The following is a 24,583-nucleotide window of genomic DNA, read 5'->3' on the forward strand; positions in this document are numbered from 1 at the left end:
AAGGGTTAAAGTTTGGGTCAAAGTTAAAATAAAATTTAAAAAAAAAAAAAAAAAATGACCTCTGCAGTCTCTACCCAATTACTCGGCCAATTTTTGGTCTAAACAGTTTTACATTAAGTGTACTCACACATAATGCAAGCTTGGGTTTTGGTCGAAAATTTGGCTGCTTAAAGGTCAAAAGAGTTGACCTTTGCAGTCTCTAGCAAACTATTCAGCCAATTTGGGGCCATTTGAAATTGTACATAAAGCGTATTCAGACATGCAACAAGCTTTTTAATCAGTTTTTGGACAAAAATTTGTCTGTTTAGAGGTCAAAGTTGAAGGAGTTGACCTTTGCAGACTCTACTAATCTCCTCTGCCAATTTTGGATCCAAACACTTGAAATTTTAGATGTAGGTTACCTGGACTCTAGTCAAACTATATATATATATGCACATAAAGTTATGAACAGTATATAGGGCCGGATCAAAGCCGGACTGAACTGCTAGTATAATCATTTGTCTTATATTTTCTAAAGTAAAAAAAAAAAAAAAAAAAAAAGAAATGGACATACAATAAAACTGCAATTTACAATAAAATTGATTGTAATTAATCTTCTACTTGATCCTTTTTTTAATTTTTGATTATTTTATTTCCGTATGACATGCAAGTACATCAAAGCGTTTTTACGTCAAACACAATTTTCAATTGTGAAGCAGCAGCTTTTCCTTTGAAGAAGCAAAATCCATCAATACTTAATATGTTTAAAATTGTATTTTTTGTCTGCCCACCATCTTGTAGCACATATTCTTAAACTACATTAATCAGAGTATGTAAATAAGTACATTTCATCTAAATCAATTGTGTGGTTTGTTTTATTTTACTTTATTTGATGTATAACTTGGAAATTATTACAGCAACAATAGAAATATTAATAAGAGGATCAGACGCTTGGAGCAAAAGTGCACAGGCGTACTCATTGATTCCCAGGAAATGTCGGATATGCCCCAAGGGGATTCACAAACTATAAAATTTACCAAAATTTTATTTATTTCAATTAATGTTACTTTACTTGTATATTCTTTAGGACCTATCCAACAAATTGAATATTATTAAAAAAAAAAAAAAAAAAAAAAAGGGCGGGAGAGGGGGTAATCTGGTGTTACAGGCTAGACACAAAAGAACATAAGAGTTCCACATTCAATCTCGAGCAACACCGTGTCTTCTTACTAATATTTAATAAAAACTAAATTACGAATGAGGCTTACTCGCAGAACTATTTAGTTAGCTCTAAGTGTAAAAATAGCACTTTTTATTTTAAATTTTTTTTTTTTTTTTTCATATAATGCAAAGGTTTTTTTAATAGATGGCAACAAAAATTTAGTAAATCTGCCATTACAGAGGTTGCAGATGCAATGGCCAACAAATACGAGGCATATTGAGGAATATAGAAAGGCTTCATGAAATTCCCAAGAGATTAATAAAAAGTTCCTTGTTAAAAAAAGCATTTATTTACACCCGTAATTAATGGTTAATCATTCGGCTTTTTTCTCTGGGTTCTTTTTCTTGTAGTCATTCAAAGCAGCTTTGATGGCATCCTCTGCAAGCACTAAAATAAAATTTAAAAAAAATCAATCAAAGTCAAGTTAGAAATGGTAGGAACAAACAATTTAACATTAGATAAATTTATATATTTAAACATTGATTTCACATGTAAGTAGGATTTATTTTTAGTTTTCTATGTAGCAATATTGAACATGGGCATGTTAAAATATTAAAAACAACTTTATTTTAGAAAAAGTAAAAAAAAAATTCCATAAGGTTAATCTGATGTATAGAGGATGTTGCATCACATGCAGGAACTCTGCAATATGTAATGGTTAAGCTGATACAATCTTTCACTTGTTTTTGAACTGCAAACATGTTTCGGACAGCGTTTTTTTCACTATATAGGGGGAGAAGTTGTAGGAAGATCCACCAGATATGTATGTATAGTGCAAAAGAAAACCCTTGAAAGAATTATTAAACACTAACTCAACCCAATAACTTTTACAATTGATGCTATTAAAACTTCCTATGCCTGCTACCTCAACTGTTTTAATCTACTAATCAATGAACTCTCATCCATTCTTTCAATATGGCTATACCATTGAAGCCTCTTCTCCACACATCTCCCTGTATTGTCCAGATTTAATCTTTTTCTAAGGTCATAAGATTTAAGCTTGTCTTTAAAACTCACATTATACATTCATTGCAGCATTCTTATATCATTCTATCCATGCAACACGTTCTTAACCATCGCTAACCACACTGCATACACATAATGAAAAATGCAAATCATTGCTGATCAAAATATAAAAGTCGAGTTGGAAATTGTGGGAGCAAATTTAAATATCTTTTTACATTAAATGAATTTATAAACTTGAACATAAATTTGTCTTTTCCTTTTTTTTTTTTTTTTTTTTTTAAATAGTTAGAATTTATTTTTAGTTTTTTTTTTTTATATGTAGCTATATTGATGTGGATACCCACGGGTTTGTTAAAATGTTAACGGAATGCAAGGTTCGATAAATTAAAAAAACAAAAACAAAAAGGTATTTTCTGTTAAAGGTTACAGTGACGTGTTCAGGATGTTGCATCACAAGTAGAAAGTCTCCAGTAACAAGTAGCAGATAAGCTAATAAAACCTTTTTTTTTTTCATTTTTCATAAAAATGAACGTTTCAGACAACATTCGTTTCCCTTATGGAGAATAAGTGGCAGGAAAACCCACAGGATATTATGTATGTATAGTGCAAAAGCCTCCCTCCCTCCCCCCGAGAGAATTGTTAAACCCAATAACTTTTACAACCAATGCTATCATAAAGAAAACAACTATATTAAAAAGACAACATTGCTGTGATGCCTACTACTGCCACATGTCATCTACACAACAAAACAATACTCCAGCTGTTCATGTGGATAATCTGTTGGAATAAAAATTTTAGTCCACCATATCAGCATCAGCTTTTTAACACTAGTTTTACATGTTATACATTAGATGGCTACAAAAATTGACTTCAAACTAACTTAGCTCTGGCCAGGTTTTTATTTATCCCTCTTTCTCTCAAGTCCATTTTTATCACTCCTAGGCTTTCCTTGGCCTTTCCCTGTAAACTGAACCTGTACCACAACTGTTGTACATCTAACGCAAACACGCAACATGGCCATACCATTGAAATCTACTTTTCTACACACGTCTCCCTATATTGTCCAGATTTCATCTTCCTCTAAGGTCACCACATCTAAGCATTTCAACTATCTTGGGGTTATCACTGGAAAACAGGGTAGAGCAGATACGAATTTGATTGCAAGAATTGTTGATGGAATAAGAACTTTTGCTATTATTAACTAGCAGAGAGTTACCACTGTTGATCAAAGGAAGAGTATATCAGGCATATGTATGCAGTATGATGATTGTATGGAAGTGAAACCTGGCCAATAAGAATTGAGGACATGTGTTGCATGGAGAGAAATGATATGAGAATGATACGATGGATGTGCAAGAGTCTCAAAGACGAACTGTTCTGATGAACTCTGAGGAAGATTAAATCTGGAGATTATTAAGATGTATGCAAAATGGAAAACTTAACCACATTTTGGACTACTGGTTTCATGATAAATAAGACTTACTTGAGCAATGTAATTTCACAGGTGGAAGGCATAATTCTTTTGCTATTTGGTTGTTTTTGATTTCAGACGCTTCCTTCAACTACAAAAAAAAAAAAAAAAAAAAAAAAATTAAATTCATCAATGAAAAGTCTTCTACAAATGTTAACAAAAAGGTAGAATTTCAATCGAACGTTTCAAATAAGACAAAATAATAAATTATTAGTTATATCTTCCTGTCATGTATTTTTTTTTTTTTTTACCAAATTATTTTTTAATAGGATTTTGGAAGTTAAATTTAATTATTACAGTATTATTTAGTCATCAAAATTATTAATTGCATCAAATCGTTATAAAACTAACTAATTTTATAAGAATTGGCAAAAGCTCTTAGAAGCATTATTTAAATGAAAAATTTTGAATAAACAAACTGCTTTGAAACCACGATAAAATGCAAATATTTTAATAGAAGTGTTTCTTATTAATTTTGGGTAGTAAAATATCCACAGAATTAAAGAGTTCCTTTTTTTATTTTTTGGTAAGTAAAATGTCTGTGTCCTTGTACTGGTTTATCAATGCTGTGCTGGTGCTGACATTTTACTTCCAAATAATAAAAAAAAAAAAAGAAAAAAAAAAAAAAAGAACTGTTTCGATGGAGATTATACTATCCAAAATTAAGAAACATTTCAATTTTTAAAAGAAAGAAAAAAAATTTTTTTTTTTAAATAAAATATTTGCATCTTAACGTAGTTTCAAAACAGTTTATTCAAAAAACTTTTAATCTGTTTTAAAAATAATTATTAGATGCAAATAATTTACAAAACCTTCAACATTTTTAATACATGAGAATTTGCTAAGAATTTAAAAACTAGAACTAATTTTCTATTTGACAGCTCAAATATTTAAAATTTTTCACATTCTGAATGGTCATTTAAAAAGAAAAAATTTTTTTTAACTATTAAAAGATTAAAAATGGCTAACTTCTTTATGAACAAACTAAAAATGCATTCTGGTGAATTAATTTCATAATTACATTTTTTTTTTTTTAAAATAGGATATTTTTGAATTTATTTTATTTTATGCAATTATATATATATTACTTTATGCGATTATATTATAATTGATTAAAACAAAGTGAAAACAAAAATGGGCACTTGTGCAGTTTAGAGACCGTGCTGAAATAATAACTATTTAGAAAGGTATTCTTAGCATGAAGAGGAGGGTTTTTAAACTATTTTGTATTTTCACCTAACAATTTAAACTGCACAAGCACAAAAAAAAAAAAAAAAAAAAATACCCCCCAGGCAATGTTGATTAGGTACTTTTAATAAATAATGATAAAAATGTAGAAAGAACACAACACAAATGAAGTGAACTTACCAAAAATCCAATATTTGCTCTCCCCACCCCAATCACAAAAAAAAAGTCATTAGCCTCAGTTAATACCATTCAAAATGGTTGGAAAGGTCAAAGAGAGTGGAAAGAAAAAAGGAAGAGCACCATCCAGACATCTACTAAAAATGCCAAAAGTACTGGCATTTTGGTGAGGACATATATTACCAAATCAAATGCCAATGAAATCTAGTGCTTGCTATAAGAAAGAAGCTGTTATGATATGATACTATAGATGCTCCTCCTCCTCCCCTGAAAGTGCTAGGAATTTAAAAAAAGAGCAAAATATAAAAAGAGGAAATAAGAACAAAACTATAGAAAGTTGTTCACTAGCGCACACAAAGGGAACTAAAATAGGATTGTTAATCAAGGTGTGGCGGTAACAGGATCAAAAGGAGTGAACAATGGCGACCAATATGATTAAAGTTAGTTTTCAGTCAAGTTTAGGAGTAGCAATGAGTTTTACAACAGTTAAGGAGAGTCTTGGGTTTGCAATAGTTGAGAACAGTTTCCAGTTTGACATGGTTGAACGCAGGTCATGGCTTGGACCAGATCGAGGGGGATTTAGAAAATAGAGATGAGCTGATATCAACTCAGAACAGATGTGGAGGAAGGGAGGGTAGGTAGGTATGTATCTACCTATCTATCACACACACACTTGCAGAATGTGTCAGTTTGTGCATTTTATTTTAATACTTGTGAACCACTGCACACCCCTCAACAGCCACCAATGTGAGAAACAACAACACAACCAGAAAAGGAGATTGTAAGACCATGTGGTGTGTAGTGATCCTTTTTCCATTCTTCTCTCATTTTGGTTCTGGCCGTGTCATCATCTTTTACACATTTGCAGTTGCCAAGAGGGTGTGCACAGCTTCACAAGTACTTTTACTTGTGAAGCTGTGCACACCCTCTTGGCAACCAAGGGAAATCAAACAAAGGGAAACAAAAGAAAACACTTCAACACTATGTATATATCAGTTGGACTCTCGGTGCATGTGTGACACACTCTTGACCCTCTAAATGTTAAAGTACCCATCTCCATCTGCTGTTGAGACTGTGTCCGTTCATCAGTTGAGTAATTCATTTCCCCATCTGCTCAGAGCCACAAACTGTCTTCAACTGTGTCTAAACTTCAACCATCACCAAGCATCCAACTCATGTAAGCACTGGCTAATTGCCCCCTCCTCCCGTAGATCATTCCTACTGTCATAAACTCATAGCCACTCCCTAAGTGTCCATAAATCAACTCTAAAAATATCTACATCCATTGTTCTATCCTTTTGTTACCATCACTGTCAGATCTTGACCAACAATCCAATGTCAACCTTCTTTTGTCTACCCTGGTTAGCAACTTCAAATCCACCATTTAAAAAAAAAAAAAATTTCCTATTTCTTTTGTTATATCCCCCCCACCCCCACCTGCTTCCTTACAATAAGGTGGGGGAGGGGGAATAATATCACAAGATGAAAAGAGAAGAAATTCAATGTTGGGGTCAGCGATCCTTGTTGAGTGGGCTAAGACATGGTATTATCACAAGATAACACAAAATGTTCTGTAATTATCGAAAAAAGTGGAAAGTTATGGAAATCTGAAAAGACTTGTAACTCAGAATTCAGGGAACACCAAGCAATTACTAATGACATGCATGAAAACTCCTGGGGAATAATGACAAAAGCCAATCATAAACGGAAATACTCACAGATTTCCCCATCACCCATTCCGTAGCAAGAGAACTGGATGCAATGGCTGATCCGCATCCAAATGTTTTGAATTTGGCATCCACGATTTTTCCGTCATCATCAACTTTTATCTAAAAATAAGACATTGTTAAACATTTGAAAAAAATCATACACGTTAAAAAAATTTAATTATCTTGGGACATAAAAGAGTTAACATCATTTTTTTTTTTTTTTTTTAAATCAAACTTTTTATTTTTATAATAAACAAAGGCAAGAACTACAAATCAAAATAGGAAAATGTCCAAAGGAGGAAACTGTACCGCTTAGGTAAATGAATTTGAATACAAAGGTATTTCGCTATGTTGAGAGATGAAATTTGGCCAATTATTATTGCTTGGGATAATATTGACGATTTGATTTTTATGCAAGATGGAGCTTCTCCACACTTGGCTATTGTTAGTTGTGAATGGCTGAATGTCCAATTCCCTGGAAGATGGAGGAGTTGTTGTGGTTTGCACAAATGGCCAGCCAGAAGTCTTGACTTAACGCTCTGCAACTTTTTTCACTGGCATTAGCTGAAAAAGCAAGTCTACTTAACAAAACCAAGAAATTTAGAAAAACTTGAAAGGGGCAAATACATGAAGTTCTGACTACCATTCTGCAAGAGTTTCTTCTCAAATCAGTCGATGTAATTTCAAGTTAACTTGAAAAGCTGGTGGCGTATGAAGGCGCCAATACTGAATTTTAAATAAAAGTCCATGCATTATAATTTTTTTTTTTACATAGGCATCCCCACTTATCAAGGCCCAGAGACCACTTGAGGATAAGGGTTAAGAGTGTACAATAATCAATTGGACAATATAGCAATCGTTAGTAATGGAAATTCAGTAAATTTGGTAACTTAAGTGGAACGGCTCATCAAGAACTTGTGTACATTGGACTTGAAGACAACCATATTGTAGTCAGCTGGAAAGCAGGAAACAGAAGACAGTTCCACAGGCGTGCACTTCTAAGAAAGTTGTTCATGGAATCTACATTTAGGTTTAGGCACAGATAAAGAGTGGGGGGAATTATTAATAGTGTTTTCAGCTAGGCAAGTGTTTCTCGTGAAAGTTTGGCGAGGGGGGGGGACCATAGATTGAAGCTCAGTCGAGCACTTGCCATGAAAATAACGATAAAGCAAAGACAAACTCGCAACATCTCTTCTGTGAGATAGAGGTTGCAGGGAAGAGAAAAGGACATCTCCTATGAGGCTACGAAGTCTATTTTGAACTCTATCAAGGCAGGACAAGTCCTTTCTAGCAGCTCCTGCCCAGATGTGGCAACAGTATTTCATCCTCGGACGAACTTGGCTCTTATATAGACAGAGAATTGCATCAGCAGTGAGATATCTACTGGATCGATATAAGGATCCCACCATTTTTCCAGCGGCATTGGCAGCAGATTTGATGTACGTGTTCCATTTCAGATCAGGAGTGAAAGTCAAGCCTAGAAGCTTGTCAAAACATGAGGCCTCCCCAAGACGAGAGCCATTCATTTCAATTGATGCCAGATGGGGATCAGAGCGTTGATGATGTAAAGGTAGAAGCTTGGATTTAGATGCATTAAAAGTAACCAGCCACTCCTTTCCCCATTGTATCATGTGCTCAATATCAGGAGAGGGAATCGGAGAGAACTCGGTTGTTTATGGTCTTAGATGTGCTACCATAGATAGTAGTATCATCAGCATAAATGTCTACGAATGAATTTGGAAGATCATTAATGTAGATCAGGAAAAAAGTTGGGCCCAGGATGGACCCCTGAGGGACTCCAGCATTAATACTGTGAGCTTCTGATTTCTTCCCATCAACCACTACTCTTATGAACCTATCAGAGAGAATTGATTTAATAATTAAGACATTTCCAGCTATACCGTAGCTAGAGATCTTGTGAAGTAAACCTTTATGCCATACCCTATCAAAGGCCTTTGATATGTCAAGAGCAATTGCCCTAGAAAGATTGCCTCCATCGAGAGATTCGCTAATCCTAAGAGATATAACTGTAAGCACATCTGCTGTAGATCTAGCAGAACGGAAACCACATTGTGTGTCACTAAGAAGGTTATTTTTGCTGAGATGGTTGATTACTTCTCTATTTAACAGATTCCAGCAACTTACTCATGACGCACAGGAGACTTATTGGCCTGTACTGAGAGGGGGATTAGCGATCACCTGAATTCTTAAATACAGGGCATACTGATGAAATTTTCCAGAGTGATGGGAAGCAATTCTCCTTAAGACAACGTTTAAACAGTTTTGTAAGTATGGGCGCTAGTTCTGGTTGAAGTTTTTTTAGTACTATAATTGGAATACCATTAGGGGCGATTGCTTTACTGGAATCAAGGCTTTTGATTAGCTTGGCAACATCACGTACAAATATTTGTATATCACATAGCGTGTTTTCTGATACAGGAGGAAATATTGGGGGTTGGCGGCCTTGGTCGCAAAGGGTAGAATTAACTGCAAAGTTCTTGGTAAAGAGTTTGGCTTTGTCTGATGCTGACAAGATTACCTCAGGTCCATTGATGATAGTTGGGATGAGCACACGCTTCTGTTCAGGATTCTGTTTGCTATTTGCCAAAACTGGTGGGAACCAAGCTGCTGCTCAGCTACTTTGGACTTGACTGACTGAGCATACAACTCTCTTGTATTCCTTATTACTTTCTTACAATGGTTGCTGGCAGTTCTGAAAGTGGCTTTAGTCTCAGTATATCTATTACATTGGAAGCAATGGAGAAAGTGATTTCTATGTGCAATGGCAGTAGCACATTCCGGAGAGAACCACGGCTGGCTGTTAGGTTTTTGCTGGAATTTTTTTGAGGGTATGAAACGGTCTATACCTACAATTAACCATTCTGTCAGGTCTGACACTATAGAGGACACCTCCTTTTTAAACATGGAAAGCAGAGGTAGATCTAATATAAATGTACGGAAGCTATCCCAGTCAGCCATAGAGTATCGATATACTGTACTATGGAGCGGTACATCGGAGGACTTATTACATTTCATTTTTATCTTAATTGATACAACAAAGTGGTCAGAAGATCCAAGTGGAGACAGAACGGAAACTAGAAAAAGATTTAGAAGACTCGCATACTGGCCATCAGTATCGGGCGCAGGGGTGGGTTTGTGAACAATCTGAGTGAGGTCATAAGCCATAGAGAAATCGTGACAGAACCTCCCCTCATCATCGGTCTTGTTTGAGTGGGTTAACCATTCCACATTGAAGTCTCCACATACGTGAATGTTAGCTCAAGGATAAGCACATAGGACGTGGTCAATTTTCTCAGATATGCTTTTAAAGATAGTAACTCCGTTGTTGTGGAGGCGATAGAGAGTAAATATAAACGAAGTAGTATGAGCAAGTGCAACCCTGAAGCACATATAGGGTAAGTTAGGATCTTCTCTGGAGATGTCCCTACCACATAGAATATTTAATTTATTTAATATAGGCACACATTCCATGCCCATGGCGATCTTGGGGGTCAGATTTGTTAGTTAAGTTAGAGTATCCTTTAATTACAAACTCATCTAGGGAAATAGTCTGTCCAATGTCAGTTTCGCTTAGAAATAATAGGTCTGGTTCAGTCTCCTGTAATTGGGTTTCAACCTCTGGAAGGTTAGAACGTAGATCTCTGATGTTGGAGGAGACATGGTAGTGGGGGGTCTACGTTGGAAGTTGGAGATCCGGGTTTAATCGTATTTTTTCTTGAAACTGGTCATGGAATTTTGGGATTTGTGGACTAGGTCGACATACTTGCATAGAGCAGAACAGAGAGGGAAACTAAGAGAGAAAAAGAAACAAAGAAATTTTTTTAGCATATAAGGTAAAGCCGTAACAATTACCCACTAATATGGCATCGAGAGGCCCCACAAGAAGCTACTGCATGGTCCAGAATCCATTCACCAAATGGCAATACAGCAGCCCCAGTACTTTGCACCTGCTGATAACACAGCTTCCTTAGTGGTTAATCCAAGGTTTGGGTCCCTGACTATCAGGCGGTTAACGTCAACCCAGATAAAATGTTTACCTCCAGCACCCTTACTAGTGACATGGCTACAAGGATAGACATAGAAACAGAAAATTTCTGACATCTCTGGTGGTTGTTCGCACAAAATACTGCCAACCTAGAATAGTTTTTCTTTTCCCTTTGTCAGAAAAACACTCATTAAAAAATGAGGACTGAGAAACAAATAAAGAGAAGTGAGAGTAACGGGAGCTGCCGATAACGCATCTACAATGCGTTCTCTACTCTCCATTAAAAAAAAAAATTAAAAAAAAAAAAGATTTATTAAGTAGTATTGTACTTCATGAAAGTCCAATTGGCATGTTTAAGGGAAAGTATGGTGATAGATTCCCCTCTCACGAACTGAAAATGAATACAATTGCCAAATCTATTTATGCAATCAACTTAGTAGGTATAATAAACATTTATGGACGAGAAAAGCTATTATTAAATAAAACAATCAAAAAGTAAAAATTAAATACTGAAATAAAATGTAGATAACATTTGAATCTAAAAAGATAAAAATTAATATAGCAACGAAAGAGTTCCATCTCCAAAATGCAAACTGTTGAAGGGAAATTAGCTTTAAAAACATCATTTTCTTATTCATTAATTGTATGAATTATTTTTTAAAACTGAATTGTATGCATTTTAAAACAGAGTTACTTTTCAATCACTTTGTATATATGTAGAGAATATAAAAATAAAACTCATCAAAAGACAAATTTTGGTTTCCACTCATTCTAGCCTAAAAATGTTCATCTCATGTTAAAAGCTTGTTATCTTGGTAAGGCGATTCAAAGCAAATGTTTTATTTAGTTAAATCATGGTCTGAAAATATTGGTAAGCATTTTTGCTATGGCATCGTTTAGGTTTTAATTAAGGCTGTTCATCTATTTTTAAATATTGGACACTAGTAAAGATACATGCACTTTGCAGGCACCCTTGCAGTAAGTGGATGTTGTAAGAGCAACTATTTCTTAAGGTGTTGAACATTTTTTTACTACCTCCTGAAGTGACTGAAATCCAACTATGAATTGAAGCAAATAGATTATATCAAAGTGGACACTTATATCGTTTGTTACACATAAAAAATTGAAATGAAGAATCACAATAGTTAACATTTGTTAAATTGGTTGAGTGGATGGGGTGGAGGAGGGTGATCCGATTCAAATTCATAAAGAAGTTGACCGGCGCCATGGTGGCAGCCCTCAGGATGGCGACAAACCCTAATTTTGTGTGCACCATCTCTAGGTGGGGGAGTTTACTAAGAGCCGCACTAAATCTATATAATTATACAACTTAAATGACCTTGTAATGGGTGTGGTAACCCAACATCCGGTTTACGACTTCCGGTTGCACATGCGTACACAAGCATAAACCCATAACAGCGTAAACAATCAACTCAACAATAAAACATTGTTTTACTGTGTACGTTTTCAGCATCCCAATTGTTTTTTTTTTCGCGTTTAAATTATCCAAATAAACAATTGTAAATACATTCTGCTTTTTTTTTTACACCGTTCATTTCCGCATTGTCTTAATTAGTTTTATTGACTTTATTAACATATAAATTAAATATTTGACTCAATGGGTCATGAATGTTTGTTTAAAATAAATGAAAAAATTACATTTTATTTTCATTTTCTATTTAAAAAGCCATTCCTAACATGGGGAGAGTGTTTTTTAACTATTCTGTACTTTCAACTAACAATTTCATTTAAAAAAGATATATCTAAATTTGAATTTAACTTTAAGTATTATGGTATCTATTCAGTGCACATTTACCTATAAGTATGGCAAACCACTTATAGTTCAATGACTAAGTTTGTTTTTTTTTCAAAAATAAACAATTATAAACAGAACGACTCACAGAAATCTATGTATATTCTTTTTTCATTTTAATATACTTTCATAGAAATGTTTCTGTTATGTCACAAAAAACTATTTTCTTTACGTCACAAGTGTCACGCTCATACATTAATTCCATAGCTAATATAACATACTGACCCAACGGGTCACGGGGAGTTTAGTACAACCTAAACCTTTACTCTTTACTTTAAAAAATGGTGTGCACCATCCCTAGGTCAGAGACTATCATCATATCAAATTTGGTTAGGATCAGTCCAGTGGTGTGGGCTGTAGGAGTGTAGGCTTAACCTTGAAAAAAATGGTGTGCACCATTCCTAGGTGGGGGACCATCATCATTGCAGGTTTGGTCATGATTGGTCCAGTGGTGTGGGCTGTAGGAGAGTTGTACACACAGACACACATATGAATGTTACTCCTTTATATCTATAGATTAGAATCCAATGATAACAAAATGCATTAACTGACCTTTAACACTTTCAAAATAAGTAAAAAAATCATGAAACAATAATGTATCTTTGAAGGTCAAATAAAAATAAAACAAATTATAGAAGTTTCATTTCATATATTTTTTTCAAAATCAATCACATTAAATCTTGAGAGAACTATGAAAATACATCATTTAGATTATTCAAACTATTTTCATGTTATTTCCACAACGTTTCGCCTTATGTAACATTCGACAGTCTTTAGGTGCATCTTTTCAGACTTGGGAATCAGTGTTAGACTGAACCCTCTATTTTATCCACAGATCAGATTGTCCTCATTCTGTCAGCCATGATAAGGTAGAAATGTTAATTTTTATGTTATTCTCAGTTATTATCGCCTGTAGTAAGGACTGAACCTTCATCAGAAAACTGTCACATAAGACTGTATCAAGCCATTCCATTATGAGACCACATGAACAATTCTAGTATATATTTTGGGAGCTTTAAAACCCATTTTTATTTAGCAGTGAAGTATACCACTTTATATATATTTCTTATATTTTTACCAAGTTTATCTAACTATTCCATTTTTTACGAAAACTATTATGTTGATCTGGCTGAAATTTTGTTTGAAACTTTGCTATAATAAAGTGCAGCGAACTAAATATCATGGGATCCCTATGATGCATAGTTAGGGATCAATAGGGATAAATCACGACAATACTACATTTACTCTAGAATTTTTCTTGGAAACTACTAGATCTATCTGGCTAAAATTTTGTATGCAGCTTTGCTATGATATGGTGTAGCAAACTAAGTATTATGGTATACCTTCAATACACATTATTATTATTATAATATCATTATTTGGACTACTGTCCTCATCCTGAATGTTATTCTCACAATGTAACCGCAGACCTTCTTCAGGTGTATCTTGTTGAACTTTGGAATCTTTATTTTGAACTTGGGAATCTGTACCGAATTTCAAATGTAACCCTTTATTTAATCCATGAGGCCAGCATGCTCTCATTCCATCAGCCATTACAGAGTAGAAGTTTTAAGTCACTTGCAATTGTATTCTGAGTGTTCCCTGCACTAAGAATTCAACATTCAATCTCCAGAAGAATAGAACTTACAACTAAATTTCACTAAGTACTTACACCATGAGTCCTTACTGAAGAAGATCCGCGGTTACATTGATTGACACAAATTTAAATATTTTATGCTTTTACATAACTCCTGCATATTCTGAAATGCTCAAGATCTTTCCTCATAGTTCATATTTATAATTCAACTATTTACCTGAAGTTTCATGACATCACCGCATGCAGGTGCACCAACAAGACCGGTGCCTGTATTTTTATCATTTTTGTCCAGGGAACCCACATTTCTTGGATTTTCAAAATGGTCAATCACCTATTCAAAAGGTTTTAAAAAAAAAAAAAAAAAAAAAAAAAAAAAAAAAAAAAAAAAAAAAGGAGAAGAAAGATGAAGAAATCAAAAGATTTATAAAAAGGTGTAAAACTGCGAAAAAAAACAAAAAAAAAAAACAATTATTGAAAAATAAATGTGAAATAAAATGTTCAAAAAGAGAAAAATTTTTTATCTTCTTTAAAATATTATCCCTGCTACAGTAATAAAAAATGCTGAGTTAGCCCCTAAACTCTATAGGAAATTGACTTGTCAAATCGGTAATGTACTTAATTTACTTAATCTATCGGTTGCGGCGATGGAAGAATACAAGAAAAAAAAATCTGTTTAGACATTAAAAATCGGTTTATATTGTTTTTTTGTTATGCATTACTCATTGAAGAATCATTTCCATAAAAAACCCAATTAGTATCATGCATCTAAAATTGAGAAAAGCATGTTTGAAAAGGGTCAACATCATGTGAATAAATAAAAACAAAATAGCCGCCAAATTTTACCTGATGCTGTGTTTATCTAAAAACGAAACTGAGTGAATCAATTTTAGATGCATAAAACTGGATTTTTAATGGAAATTATTCCTCATTTAGAAATATAAAAAACACAAAAAAAACAAGCAACATAAAAATGAAATAAATATGCATCAGGTACGTTTGAAAGCACAATCACAACGCAATACTACGAAAATAAACAAATATTTTACTTGTTCGAAATTTATTATTTAAATATATTTTGGAGTCAAACTCCATCCTCAGTATTTTGTGCATTTTTTTTTCTCTCCAACTTTACAACATGTCTAGAAAGAAGAAAATTTAAAAAATACATGTCAAAAATACTGAGGATGGAGTTTGAATCAAATATATTTTAATTATAAATTTCAAACAAGTATAATATTTGTTTATTTTCATAATATTGCATTGTGATTTGGCTTTCAAACATACCTGATACGTATTTATTTTATTCAAATAAAATCAATGCTTCTATAACGGAATTTACATCCGTGACAACAAAACTATTTTTAATGTCTATACAGAATTTTTCTTGCGTTCAGCCATTGCTGCAATCTTTTATACATTACGGCCAAATCTTGCTTTTCTGATAGAAAATTACCTCTGAACAGTTTTCAAGAACTCTGGTGAAAGAACTAACCAGCAAAGTTACTGCTATACAAGTCTCCTCCCACTATTCACTAAAAATTTTTTAATCCTTAATCAATCTAGCGATAATCCATCATCTTAGAAAATGCTGAACTTCTGAAAAAAAAAAAAAAGAGAGAGAACAGTATGGGTTTAGGTAATCCTTTTCTACTGTAGCAGTCATCTCCAAATGCAAATAGTGTACACTGAATAAGACAGGTGAAACTAAGGCAGTATCACTTGACTTATCCAAAGCTTTTGACAAGGTCTGCCATAAAAATGTTCAAGAAAACTAATTCCTATGATATTACTAGATGAATATTTAATACTAGCAGGACCCGTGGAAATTCCACAGAATAAGAAATATATCTAATCAACAAATAGGTTTTGATAGAGCTAATATTTTTCTGGATAGTGCAAAAAATTAGTTTTTTTAGACAGAAAAACCAATAACAGTGAATATGAGTTTAAAAATAGTATCTATTGTATTTTAAATATAAAACTGACCCAAATGAGATAAATTAATAAGTACTAATAAATACTCAGAAGATATTGTGCTACATAGTTCAATACAAATAATAAAATTATGTTGTAAGAGACAGTTTTAATTTACTCCTTCAGTCCAGCATCTCTTTGCAGATAATATTCTTTTTTTTTTCAAATTTTTTTTTTAAACGTAACATTTCACTGACTTTCTTCAGTGAAGGACTGTTGCATGTAGAAATTACAAGTTCCTTTCTCACACATTACAACAAGGATCATATATTATGATTATTATGATGATATTAAAAAAAGGAGGCTACATCACAGGGAGGTCACTTATTCTTGTCTAGGATTGCCAAATTGGCCTTTTTAAAGACAAATTTTGCATATTTGAATTTTTTGGAAGAAGTTTAATATTCAAATTTGTATTTAGCCTTTTTCAAAGTATAACATATGGACTAATTAAGGAAAAAACAGATTATATAGATAATAATAATCAGATCCTTTTTAGCTAAAAGGATGATCCAAGTTGTCCTCGATGACTATATATCTAAACAATATGAAATTAATACAGGTGTGCTCCAGAGGTTATTTCTTGGACCTTTATTATTCCTGATTTACCTCCCTGATGCAATCACTAGGTGTATCAGAATTTTTGTAGGAATTTTTGACACCCCTAACACGAAACTGAATAAAATATAAAAAACTCGTAATTTCTCTTTTGAAAGTGGGTTGTTTATTTTCTTTATGGATTATACTTCCAAAATAAACTATTAAAGTTGTATAAAAAAAATAGAAATATTATTTTTTATTTTTTAAAAAACAGTAATGAAATTAATTGAATTTTACGAGTTCAGTATTTTTCAATTTTTAAACTTTAAAAATCTATCAAAATTTTTCTATTGATTCTATTTTTACGACATTTTCAGGGTCAATGTGAAATTTTATGCTCTTTCCAGTAAACCGAATATAATATTTTAGACAAACGTTTTTTTTAAAATTCACGCCCCCCCTATTTTGAAATGTCTATTAAAAAGTAAATAATTTATGTGCCAAAGTTATATATATCACAAATTGAAGATAAAAGATCAATAAATAATATATTCTAATTTAAAACAAAAAAAAAAGAAGTTTTTTTTTAAATTTACCTGTAAAGTCCGAAGTTTAAAACCTTTTTTTTTTTTTTTTTTTTTTTAAACCACATTGTTTGTATTTTTTTTTTTTTTTTTTTTTTAAATGAAACCTTGGTCCTTGCTCCTTTAATTGACAAAAAAAAATTAGGGTTTGAATTACATTTTTCAAGTAGTTATAAGGTTGGAAAGACAGGGAGTCGAATTATTCAATATTTTTCACGAAGTTTCTGACACACCTATGTATAATATATAACCCCCTCTTCTCCTGGAGCCGGGCCGCATCCGTCGCTATCCTGGTTCACTGGAGCATACTTGTGATGTACTTCTGGCCGTGTTCGTCGCTCCCAGCTCACATGACCATAGATGCAACCCAGCAGGGCTACATTCTTACTTGTCTAGTGGTGGACCCCTCAAGGGTGATCAGACTCTCACTGGTCACTGGAAAATATCTTCTGCTGCTCAGGGCACGCAAAATGTGCATGACCCTAAGTCCGTGTGGCAACATTGTCGATTTCGGTCGTCACTCTGGCTTCGTGCTGGATCCAGTCTATCTCTTCCATCATCTGGCGTCAGGGCCTACCTGAAATAAACTGCATCTTCATTTCAGGCCGGCAATCAGGAAACAAGGAAAAACTCTGGGACATTTTTATATAACGAAACAAAATAATTATTCATAAATCATTTTACACTTGTTTAAAAGTCGAGTTCTTTGATTCAAGCTTCATGATGCAGGTTGTATACTTAAGTTCCACTAATCAATTTCCCAGCTAAGAACAAGAGCTTTTCGACTTAGCTCTTATGAGAGTTTCGCCCCCCCCCCCTGGCGGGGTGAGAGCGATGTGTACGTCTCGATGCCAGTCAGGAAAAAAGGCACTCTGGACTCTAACTCCAAAAAGTCAATCGTTTTTATAAAATCAGAAATTCCTCCCTCTGCCTTTTTGGAGTTATTCTTCTCTTTTCCATTATCTTATTCTTTTCTTTCTCTCGTGAACTCATTATTTTATTCTTTTCATTTTCTTTTTCTTTTCTCTCTTCTTCGTCTTTCATGACCATATCTCTCTCTAGGTTCAATTTATTTATTTATCTGTCCAACTAACTTATCACTGGCTGGTTATCTGGGTGTTAAAATACAACAGATGGACCCAGCGACAATACCTCCCAGACACCAAAAGAGACCTTTTGAACCCAAGTCATTGTACCTTTCAACAAAACATTGTTTCTTTAATAATTTGAATTGTTGTTCTAACCTAAACCAGAAAACGACCCTGTATTGCTTTTTCTGCCAACTCGAGAATCTCATTATCACATTTATTTATTTCTTTCCCATCGAAATATTCACTATTTCTTCTCTCATTGAAATATTTACTCTTTTCTGTGGACAGGAATCTCATAAACATCTGTTTTTCCTCTCCCATCTTCTCTTCCTCTATTTGAAAAGCAAGATCATCTGGTGTCGCCAGGGATCTCGTCATATCGCAATCATGTCCAAGATGGGCATAGTCACTGATGACACCATGTTCTTTTCTCAATATAAGAGCAAACCGAATGCACACGTATCAAAAGCAGTGGCCGAATTCTACGAAAATGAGCTCCAATCTGAAGTGAAATGGTGCCGTAAATGGGGGGGGGTCATATAATGCTACTAAAACAAAGCTCCTTTCTTTTAACAATTACAAGAAACTTTACAAACCATCGATTGCCATGGCTGATGGCATCCTTAATGAAAGCCTGACATTCAAACTCCTTAGCCTAATATTCACAAGTAACATCAAATCAATTGGAATAAAAACACAGATGCTGCCAGTCTGCTGCAAAGAAGACAGGTTTCCTCTACTAGGCTAAAAAACTCACACCTGCTAGTCTTCTATATCCCTACACAGCCACCATTCAACCATGTATGGAGTATTGTTGCCATAGCTGAACTGGTGCACCAAGCACTAGTCTCCCCTTAAAGATTAAAAAAAACCAGTAGCTTTTAACCTAATAGGTCTCGCACCGTTTACCAAACTCCAGCTCTTGTCTCATCACCACAATCTTGCTTGCATGCCTAGGCATATTTTACAAGTACTTCTGGCAAATGTACTCTAACGAAATTGCTGCACTTGTGCTTCCTCGGCATAAATACTCCTGATCAACTCGTCAAGCAGCAAAATTCCAAAAGTGACAAAACGCATATGGTCTTCAAACAAGGAAAAATATCCAAACGTGTGAGGCACAAAAAGTCATAACTTCTCTAATTTTAATCGGATTTAAAAAATTTTAAAAGATTCTTACTTAGCTCATGAAGCTCTATTGAAATATGTTAAGCCATTTTAATTTTTTCACTACTACTAATAGCTTCTTTCCTTTAATTGCTTGCCTTTGGAATTCCCTGCCTGCTTCCAACTTGTATCAACATGTAGAAATTTAAATGTGATATAAACAAATCTTGCTACTCAACTCCCCACTTTGATGCCCTCTATAAATCGGTCCCTAATTCACAGTAGCCAATTGCATCTCAGTGGCAGCGTGCCTTGTTTGGGGTAATAATAAAAGTAAAATAAATAAATCTGCAATGAAAAAAAAAAAAAATGTTGCGTTTTTTTTTTTTTTTTTTGATAGTCCACTTTTTGGCGTGGGTAGCATTATAAGTATATAAGTTTTTAATTTTAATATATACTTTTATTCATTTTTTTTTTTGTTTCAGAACTTCCGAGAAGAGGATTGACAATTTGTATTCGTATTACTAATCTCATCTTGATTATTATTTTTACGTTTCGGTCGATGTAACCTGAGATTTTACAGGTGTATTTTTCAAACTTGGAAACCTGTATGGAATTTTAAACCAGATAGGGTAGATCATTCTCGTTCTGTCATCCATGACCGGGCAGAAGTGTTAATTTTTATTTTATTTTTATTTATTATTGCCTGTATTCACCCTTCAGTAAAACTCACTTAGAACTGAATCAAGACCTTTATCCGTTCTATCACAAGTTAATTAACACTTCTATCCAGTATCGATTGATGGAAAATAATCTACCCACTAAATATTAAATATAGGGTTTAGTCTGAAATTCTGTGCAAGTTCCAGAGTTCGAAATAAATATTCCCAAGTTTGAAAAGAAGCACCTGAAAAACGTCAAGTTAATTTTGTGAAAATAACAAAAATAATAATCCGAATTAGCCATTTTTTTTTCTAATTGAAGTAACAATACTTTTTTGATAAAATTCCGATTTTAGCCATTTGATAATCTATTTGTCAGAAATGCAGGTTACATATTAAAAGGGTGGATCATCTCCATAGTTAAAAATGATTTATGCTGTGGAATATGCTAAAAGAGTTATGATGTCACATGACTCAAAAAGAGAGAGTAAGAACTGGACGTGTGCATGATCGCCGGGCACAAGATATAACTAATTAGTGATCTTGATTACACTTATTAACACTTATCCTCGAGTGGCCTTTAGGCTTTGATAAATGGTGACACCCTTTAGGTGTGTCAGAAATTTCGTGAAAATAATGAATAATTCCACCTGAGGTGGCACCTCATCTTTTCAAGCTTATAACTCCTCGAAAAATGTAATTCAAGCCCTAATTTTTTTTTTCAATTAAAAGAGCATTAAAAAAAAAAAAAAATAAAAAGTGTTTTTTTTTTAAAAAAAAAAAAAGGTTTTAAACTTCGGACTTTACAGGTAAATTTCTAAAAAAGCGATTTTTTTTTTGTTGTTTTAAATTTGAATATATTATTTATTGACCTTTTCTCTTCAATTTGTGATATATAAAACGATGGGACAGAGCATGGACCATGCTCTGTCCCATCGTCGCAAGGCCGCATCTCTGTGCTTGTCTTACAAGTACTTTATGGAATGTGCTCCGACGAACTAGTAGCATTTTTGCTCCTCGACGTAAATACCCCCCCCCCCCGACTAATCCAGCAAATAGCAACAAAATCCCATCCTTCACGGTTGAGATACCTAGATGCCAGAAAGTTTGTAGTTTCTTCCTTCAAACTGCTAAGGTTTGAAATTCACCCAGTTTCCCTGACTGTACTAACAAGTTGAAATTTAAAAAAAATGTAAAGCGAAAATAGACAACTCGCTTCTCAACTCCCTTCATAGTGCCCTCGTAAATCTAATCCCATCCTTTGTTTGGAGTGAATAAGAGTATAAAATAAAATTTGAAAAAAAAAGTTAATAAAAGAAGAAAAAAGTATAACTCTTACAATTAGTATTGGCACACGAAACTTAGAGTTAGAGAGAAGAGTGCATTCATTGACATGTCTTGCGACTCTTGCGTTTGGTAACAGTTATATATTTTTCAACAGTTTTTCAGTTTTGTAGACTCCAAAATGACATCAAATTATCGATTCCGTAATAACATCTGGTGTTATACAAATTAAAAACAAATAAAAGCTATTCTCGAGGATGGTGGCCTTCTTACAAGGTCGTGACGTACCGTACCTCCACCATTGCAGGAGATGAAAATGCGCAGTTTCGTTCGCTGCCGCGCCCTTCTCATTTGCGAGGGCATACCGGGGATTCCGGTAATTTGTCACGTTTTAAATTCTTACATAATTTGCGTTATTATGCAATCTTTCCTTTAATTAGAAAATTATGAACTTGAGTTATCGTTCTACCTAAGGTAGCCTATTTCTTGTCCAGTTTATAATGATGGCGACTATATTTTTCTACGTACTTATCCAGAATACGGCTAGTATTATTTTTTTTAGAAAGATTTTTCAAACTGTATCTTTTGGTTATTGTAAGGTGAAAATACAGAGTAGTTACAAAAATGCCCTCCCCAGGTTAAGAATGAGTTTTTAAATTATAACGTTATCTCAGCGCGGTCCATAAACTGCACATGTACCTATTTCAGCGTTCCGCCGTTCCACGTGTATGGTGAAACCTTCAAGCATTTTAAAGGTTATTATTGCGTTTGTTTTACAATCCACAGAGATTCGGAAAAAATATAAATAAATAAAGAACAAATAAATGTTACCAAAGGCAAGAAAAGTTACTCTTTTACCAAGCTGGATAAGTTTTTAGTCTCTCTTTCTCTCTCTCTCTCTATATATATATATATACACACACACACACACACGTGTGTGTGCGCGCGAAATGTTTATTCCGTTCGAAAAACACTGCGTGGTATCTCAAATCTTTGAAGACTGGAACACGAGTTAAAAATTTAAAATTATGCAAAATACTGTTAGTGTTTGAAAACCACCCAGTAAATCTCCCAAAAGATTTATTGCGTTGGGTTTTAACAGTATTTTGTATAATTTTTAAGTCATTGTCGAGACTTCAAAGATATGAGATACCACGCGGTCATTTTTGAACAAAGTAAACATTTTATATTAAATAAAAATAGTGGGTTTGTATTACTGTACACAGATTCGAAAAAGTTGTCAAAAAACAAATATATAACAAATAAATGTTATCAAAGGCAAGATAAAATACTAATAACTTAACCAGCTAGGTAGAAGAGTAACTTATCTTGTCTTTGATAACACATATTACCACTTTTTCGAATCTGAATTGTAACACAAACCATTATTATCATTTACCTCTTTTTTTTTTTCAAATAAAACTAAGTTGTTTGGGACTAATGCCAAATACACGTCGAAATCCATTTCATTCTAAATAATTTAGTTGACTGAAATAGGAATCAACCAAGAGTTAACAAAATTAAATTAATTAATCAATTAAAATAAATAAAACAAGCAAATCGTTACGTAAAATGAATGACGGTTTATAAGTAAAAAGAATGCGTTTTACGCACTTACATTTTTATGGTAAAGTGCCACTGTTTGAATCCGAGAATCAAACATCGGTTTCAGGCTGTAACGCAATGATCTTAGCATTGCCATAATGTTAGCAAGCTTTGATATTTTGTACGAAAATGTTTGTTTGAGAACAGATCAAAATGTCGTGTACAAGCCGCCCGGACAAAAACAAGCATGAATGTTTATATAATAAGATCTAAACGGAGAAAATCACTTTACTATTTCTAGCAATAATTGCGTATCTACAGTTATTTATTTATGATCTTTATTCTGAATACACGTATTTTTCGTAATAATTTAATATTTTAAGTTAAAAATAATTTTCGTTGGTTTTGTTATTTGATAAAATATACAATTATGTGATTTATTTTTTTTAAAGAAATGTAAACAAACTATTATAAACTACGAAAGTACGGATACGACTTTCTGAAATGACCTTAAACAATACTTTGAAATTGAGATTAAAAACGTCTGCTCGGAATATTTATAAAATGAAAACCGATACACATCCATCAACTTTTCGAGATTAAATTACGCTTGGTACTTCTAAAGTTTACGAACCGTTTTATTTTTTAGATAAACTTTTCCAGTTAAATTCAATTTCTGCAGTAATTTTTAACAAAACCCATCTGAATGGTGTTTACTTTAAGCGAAAAAAGTCAAAGATAAGGGGCTGTAACTCTTACATGACTGGACGGGACATTGGCAGGGTTAACATCGTTTATCTTTCATGTGATTAAAATTTAAATTGATTGCACGTGTTACTGTTACACTGACAAAATAATTTCTTTTTTTTAAGTCCTTTTTTTTTGTTTTTAAGATTATATAATTCTTTTGGGTAATGTCCTAAATTAGGGTCGCTAAGAATGTTTCAATTTAAGGAGGGGTAGATAGATAACTTTCTGTCTTAAATTAACGTTGTTATTTTAAACCAAGTACAGTAATATATAATTTATTGTTTTTCTTTTCGTTCAAAATATAATTCATTGTAAAAATACTAAACATTTCGGTAAAAAGGAAATATCGTTCAGAAATAAGCTATAAACAATTTTGGGTAACTTATGCAACTTGTTTTTCCTTCCCATTTGTGATCGATTTGTATTCAAAAATGTTTGATATTTTATATCTATCTAATATTTTTTTTAAGTTTTAAGCATTGAATACAAACTTTTATTTCTATAAAAAATCAAAAAATTAAGTTTGAACACGATAGTAATAAATTCAAGCAAAAAGTTTAATAAACATTTCTATAAAAATTGTGAGATTTCTCTCACAAGGGTTTTGCCCTCGGCAGAATGGAAGAAGACCAAACAGAAATTACAAGCTCACCTTAAGACTTCAACGTAAATTTTATTAAAGTAAAAAAGGTCCATGTTGCAAAAGATGTGTCATCTTCAGCTATCTGCCACTATGGGCTGGTAACGACCCCGAAGGGAATAATAGTTTGTCTTTGATAAAGGCTGGGTAGAATTCCTGACAAAGGCTGGGTAGAATTACTGACAAAGTAGTGCGCAGGTTGGAGATGTTGAGGTGTCTTCCAAGATGAATGCTGCTAGCTGGGCATACACGAGGAGTCCTTCGATTCAGTCCAATGG

The 24,583-nt window shown here is 33.4% G+C and overlaps 1 protein-coding gene across 1 annotated transcript; it reads right to left on the reverse strand.

The window, feature by feature from the left end:
- Nucleotides 1–607: 607 nt before the first annotated feature.
- Nucleotides 608–23,208, reverse strand: LOC145239765 (iron-sulfur cluster assembly scaffold protein IscU-like). Its single transcript, XM_080103194.1, has 5 exons — nucleotides 22,989–23,208; nucleotides 14,346–14,459; nucleotides 6,722–6,832; nucleotides 3,651–3,729; nucleotides 608–1,588 (listed from the first exon to the last, which is right to left on the reverse strand). Exons 1-5 carry the CDS (start codon nucleotides 23,070–23,072, stop codon nucleotides 1,515–1,517), a joined length of 462 nt encoding a protein of 153 aa, XP_079959320.1. The 5' UTR covers nucleotides 23,073–23,208; the 3' UTR covers nucleotides 608–1,514.
- Nucleotides 23,209–24,583: the final 1,375 nt, after the last annotated feature.

The sequence above is a fragment of the Euprymna scolopes genome, chromosome 19, assembly GCF_053919585.1.
Source record: "Euprymna scolopes isolate OS-2025 chromosome 19, ASM5391958v1, whole genome shotgun sequence".
Lineage (NCBI taxonomy): Eukaryota > Metazoa > Mollusca > Cephalopoda > Sepiida > Sepiolidae > Euprymna > Euprymna scolopes.

Bases quoted from the DNA above. Each gene is read 5' to 3' on its own strand.
- LOC145239765 (XM_080103194.1), bottom strand. From the start codon at position 23,072: ATGGCAATGCTAAGATCATTGCGTTACAGCCTGAAACCGATGTTTGAT. The intron at 3,730-6,721 runs GTGAGTATTTCC...TTTTTTTTGTAG, and splicing joins AATGGGTGATGGGGAAATCT to TTGAAGGAAGCGTCTGAAAT. The intron at 1,589-3,650 runs GTAAGTCTTATT...ATTTTATTTTAG, and splicing joins TGTGAAATTACATTGCTCAA to TGCTTGCAGAGGATGCCATC.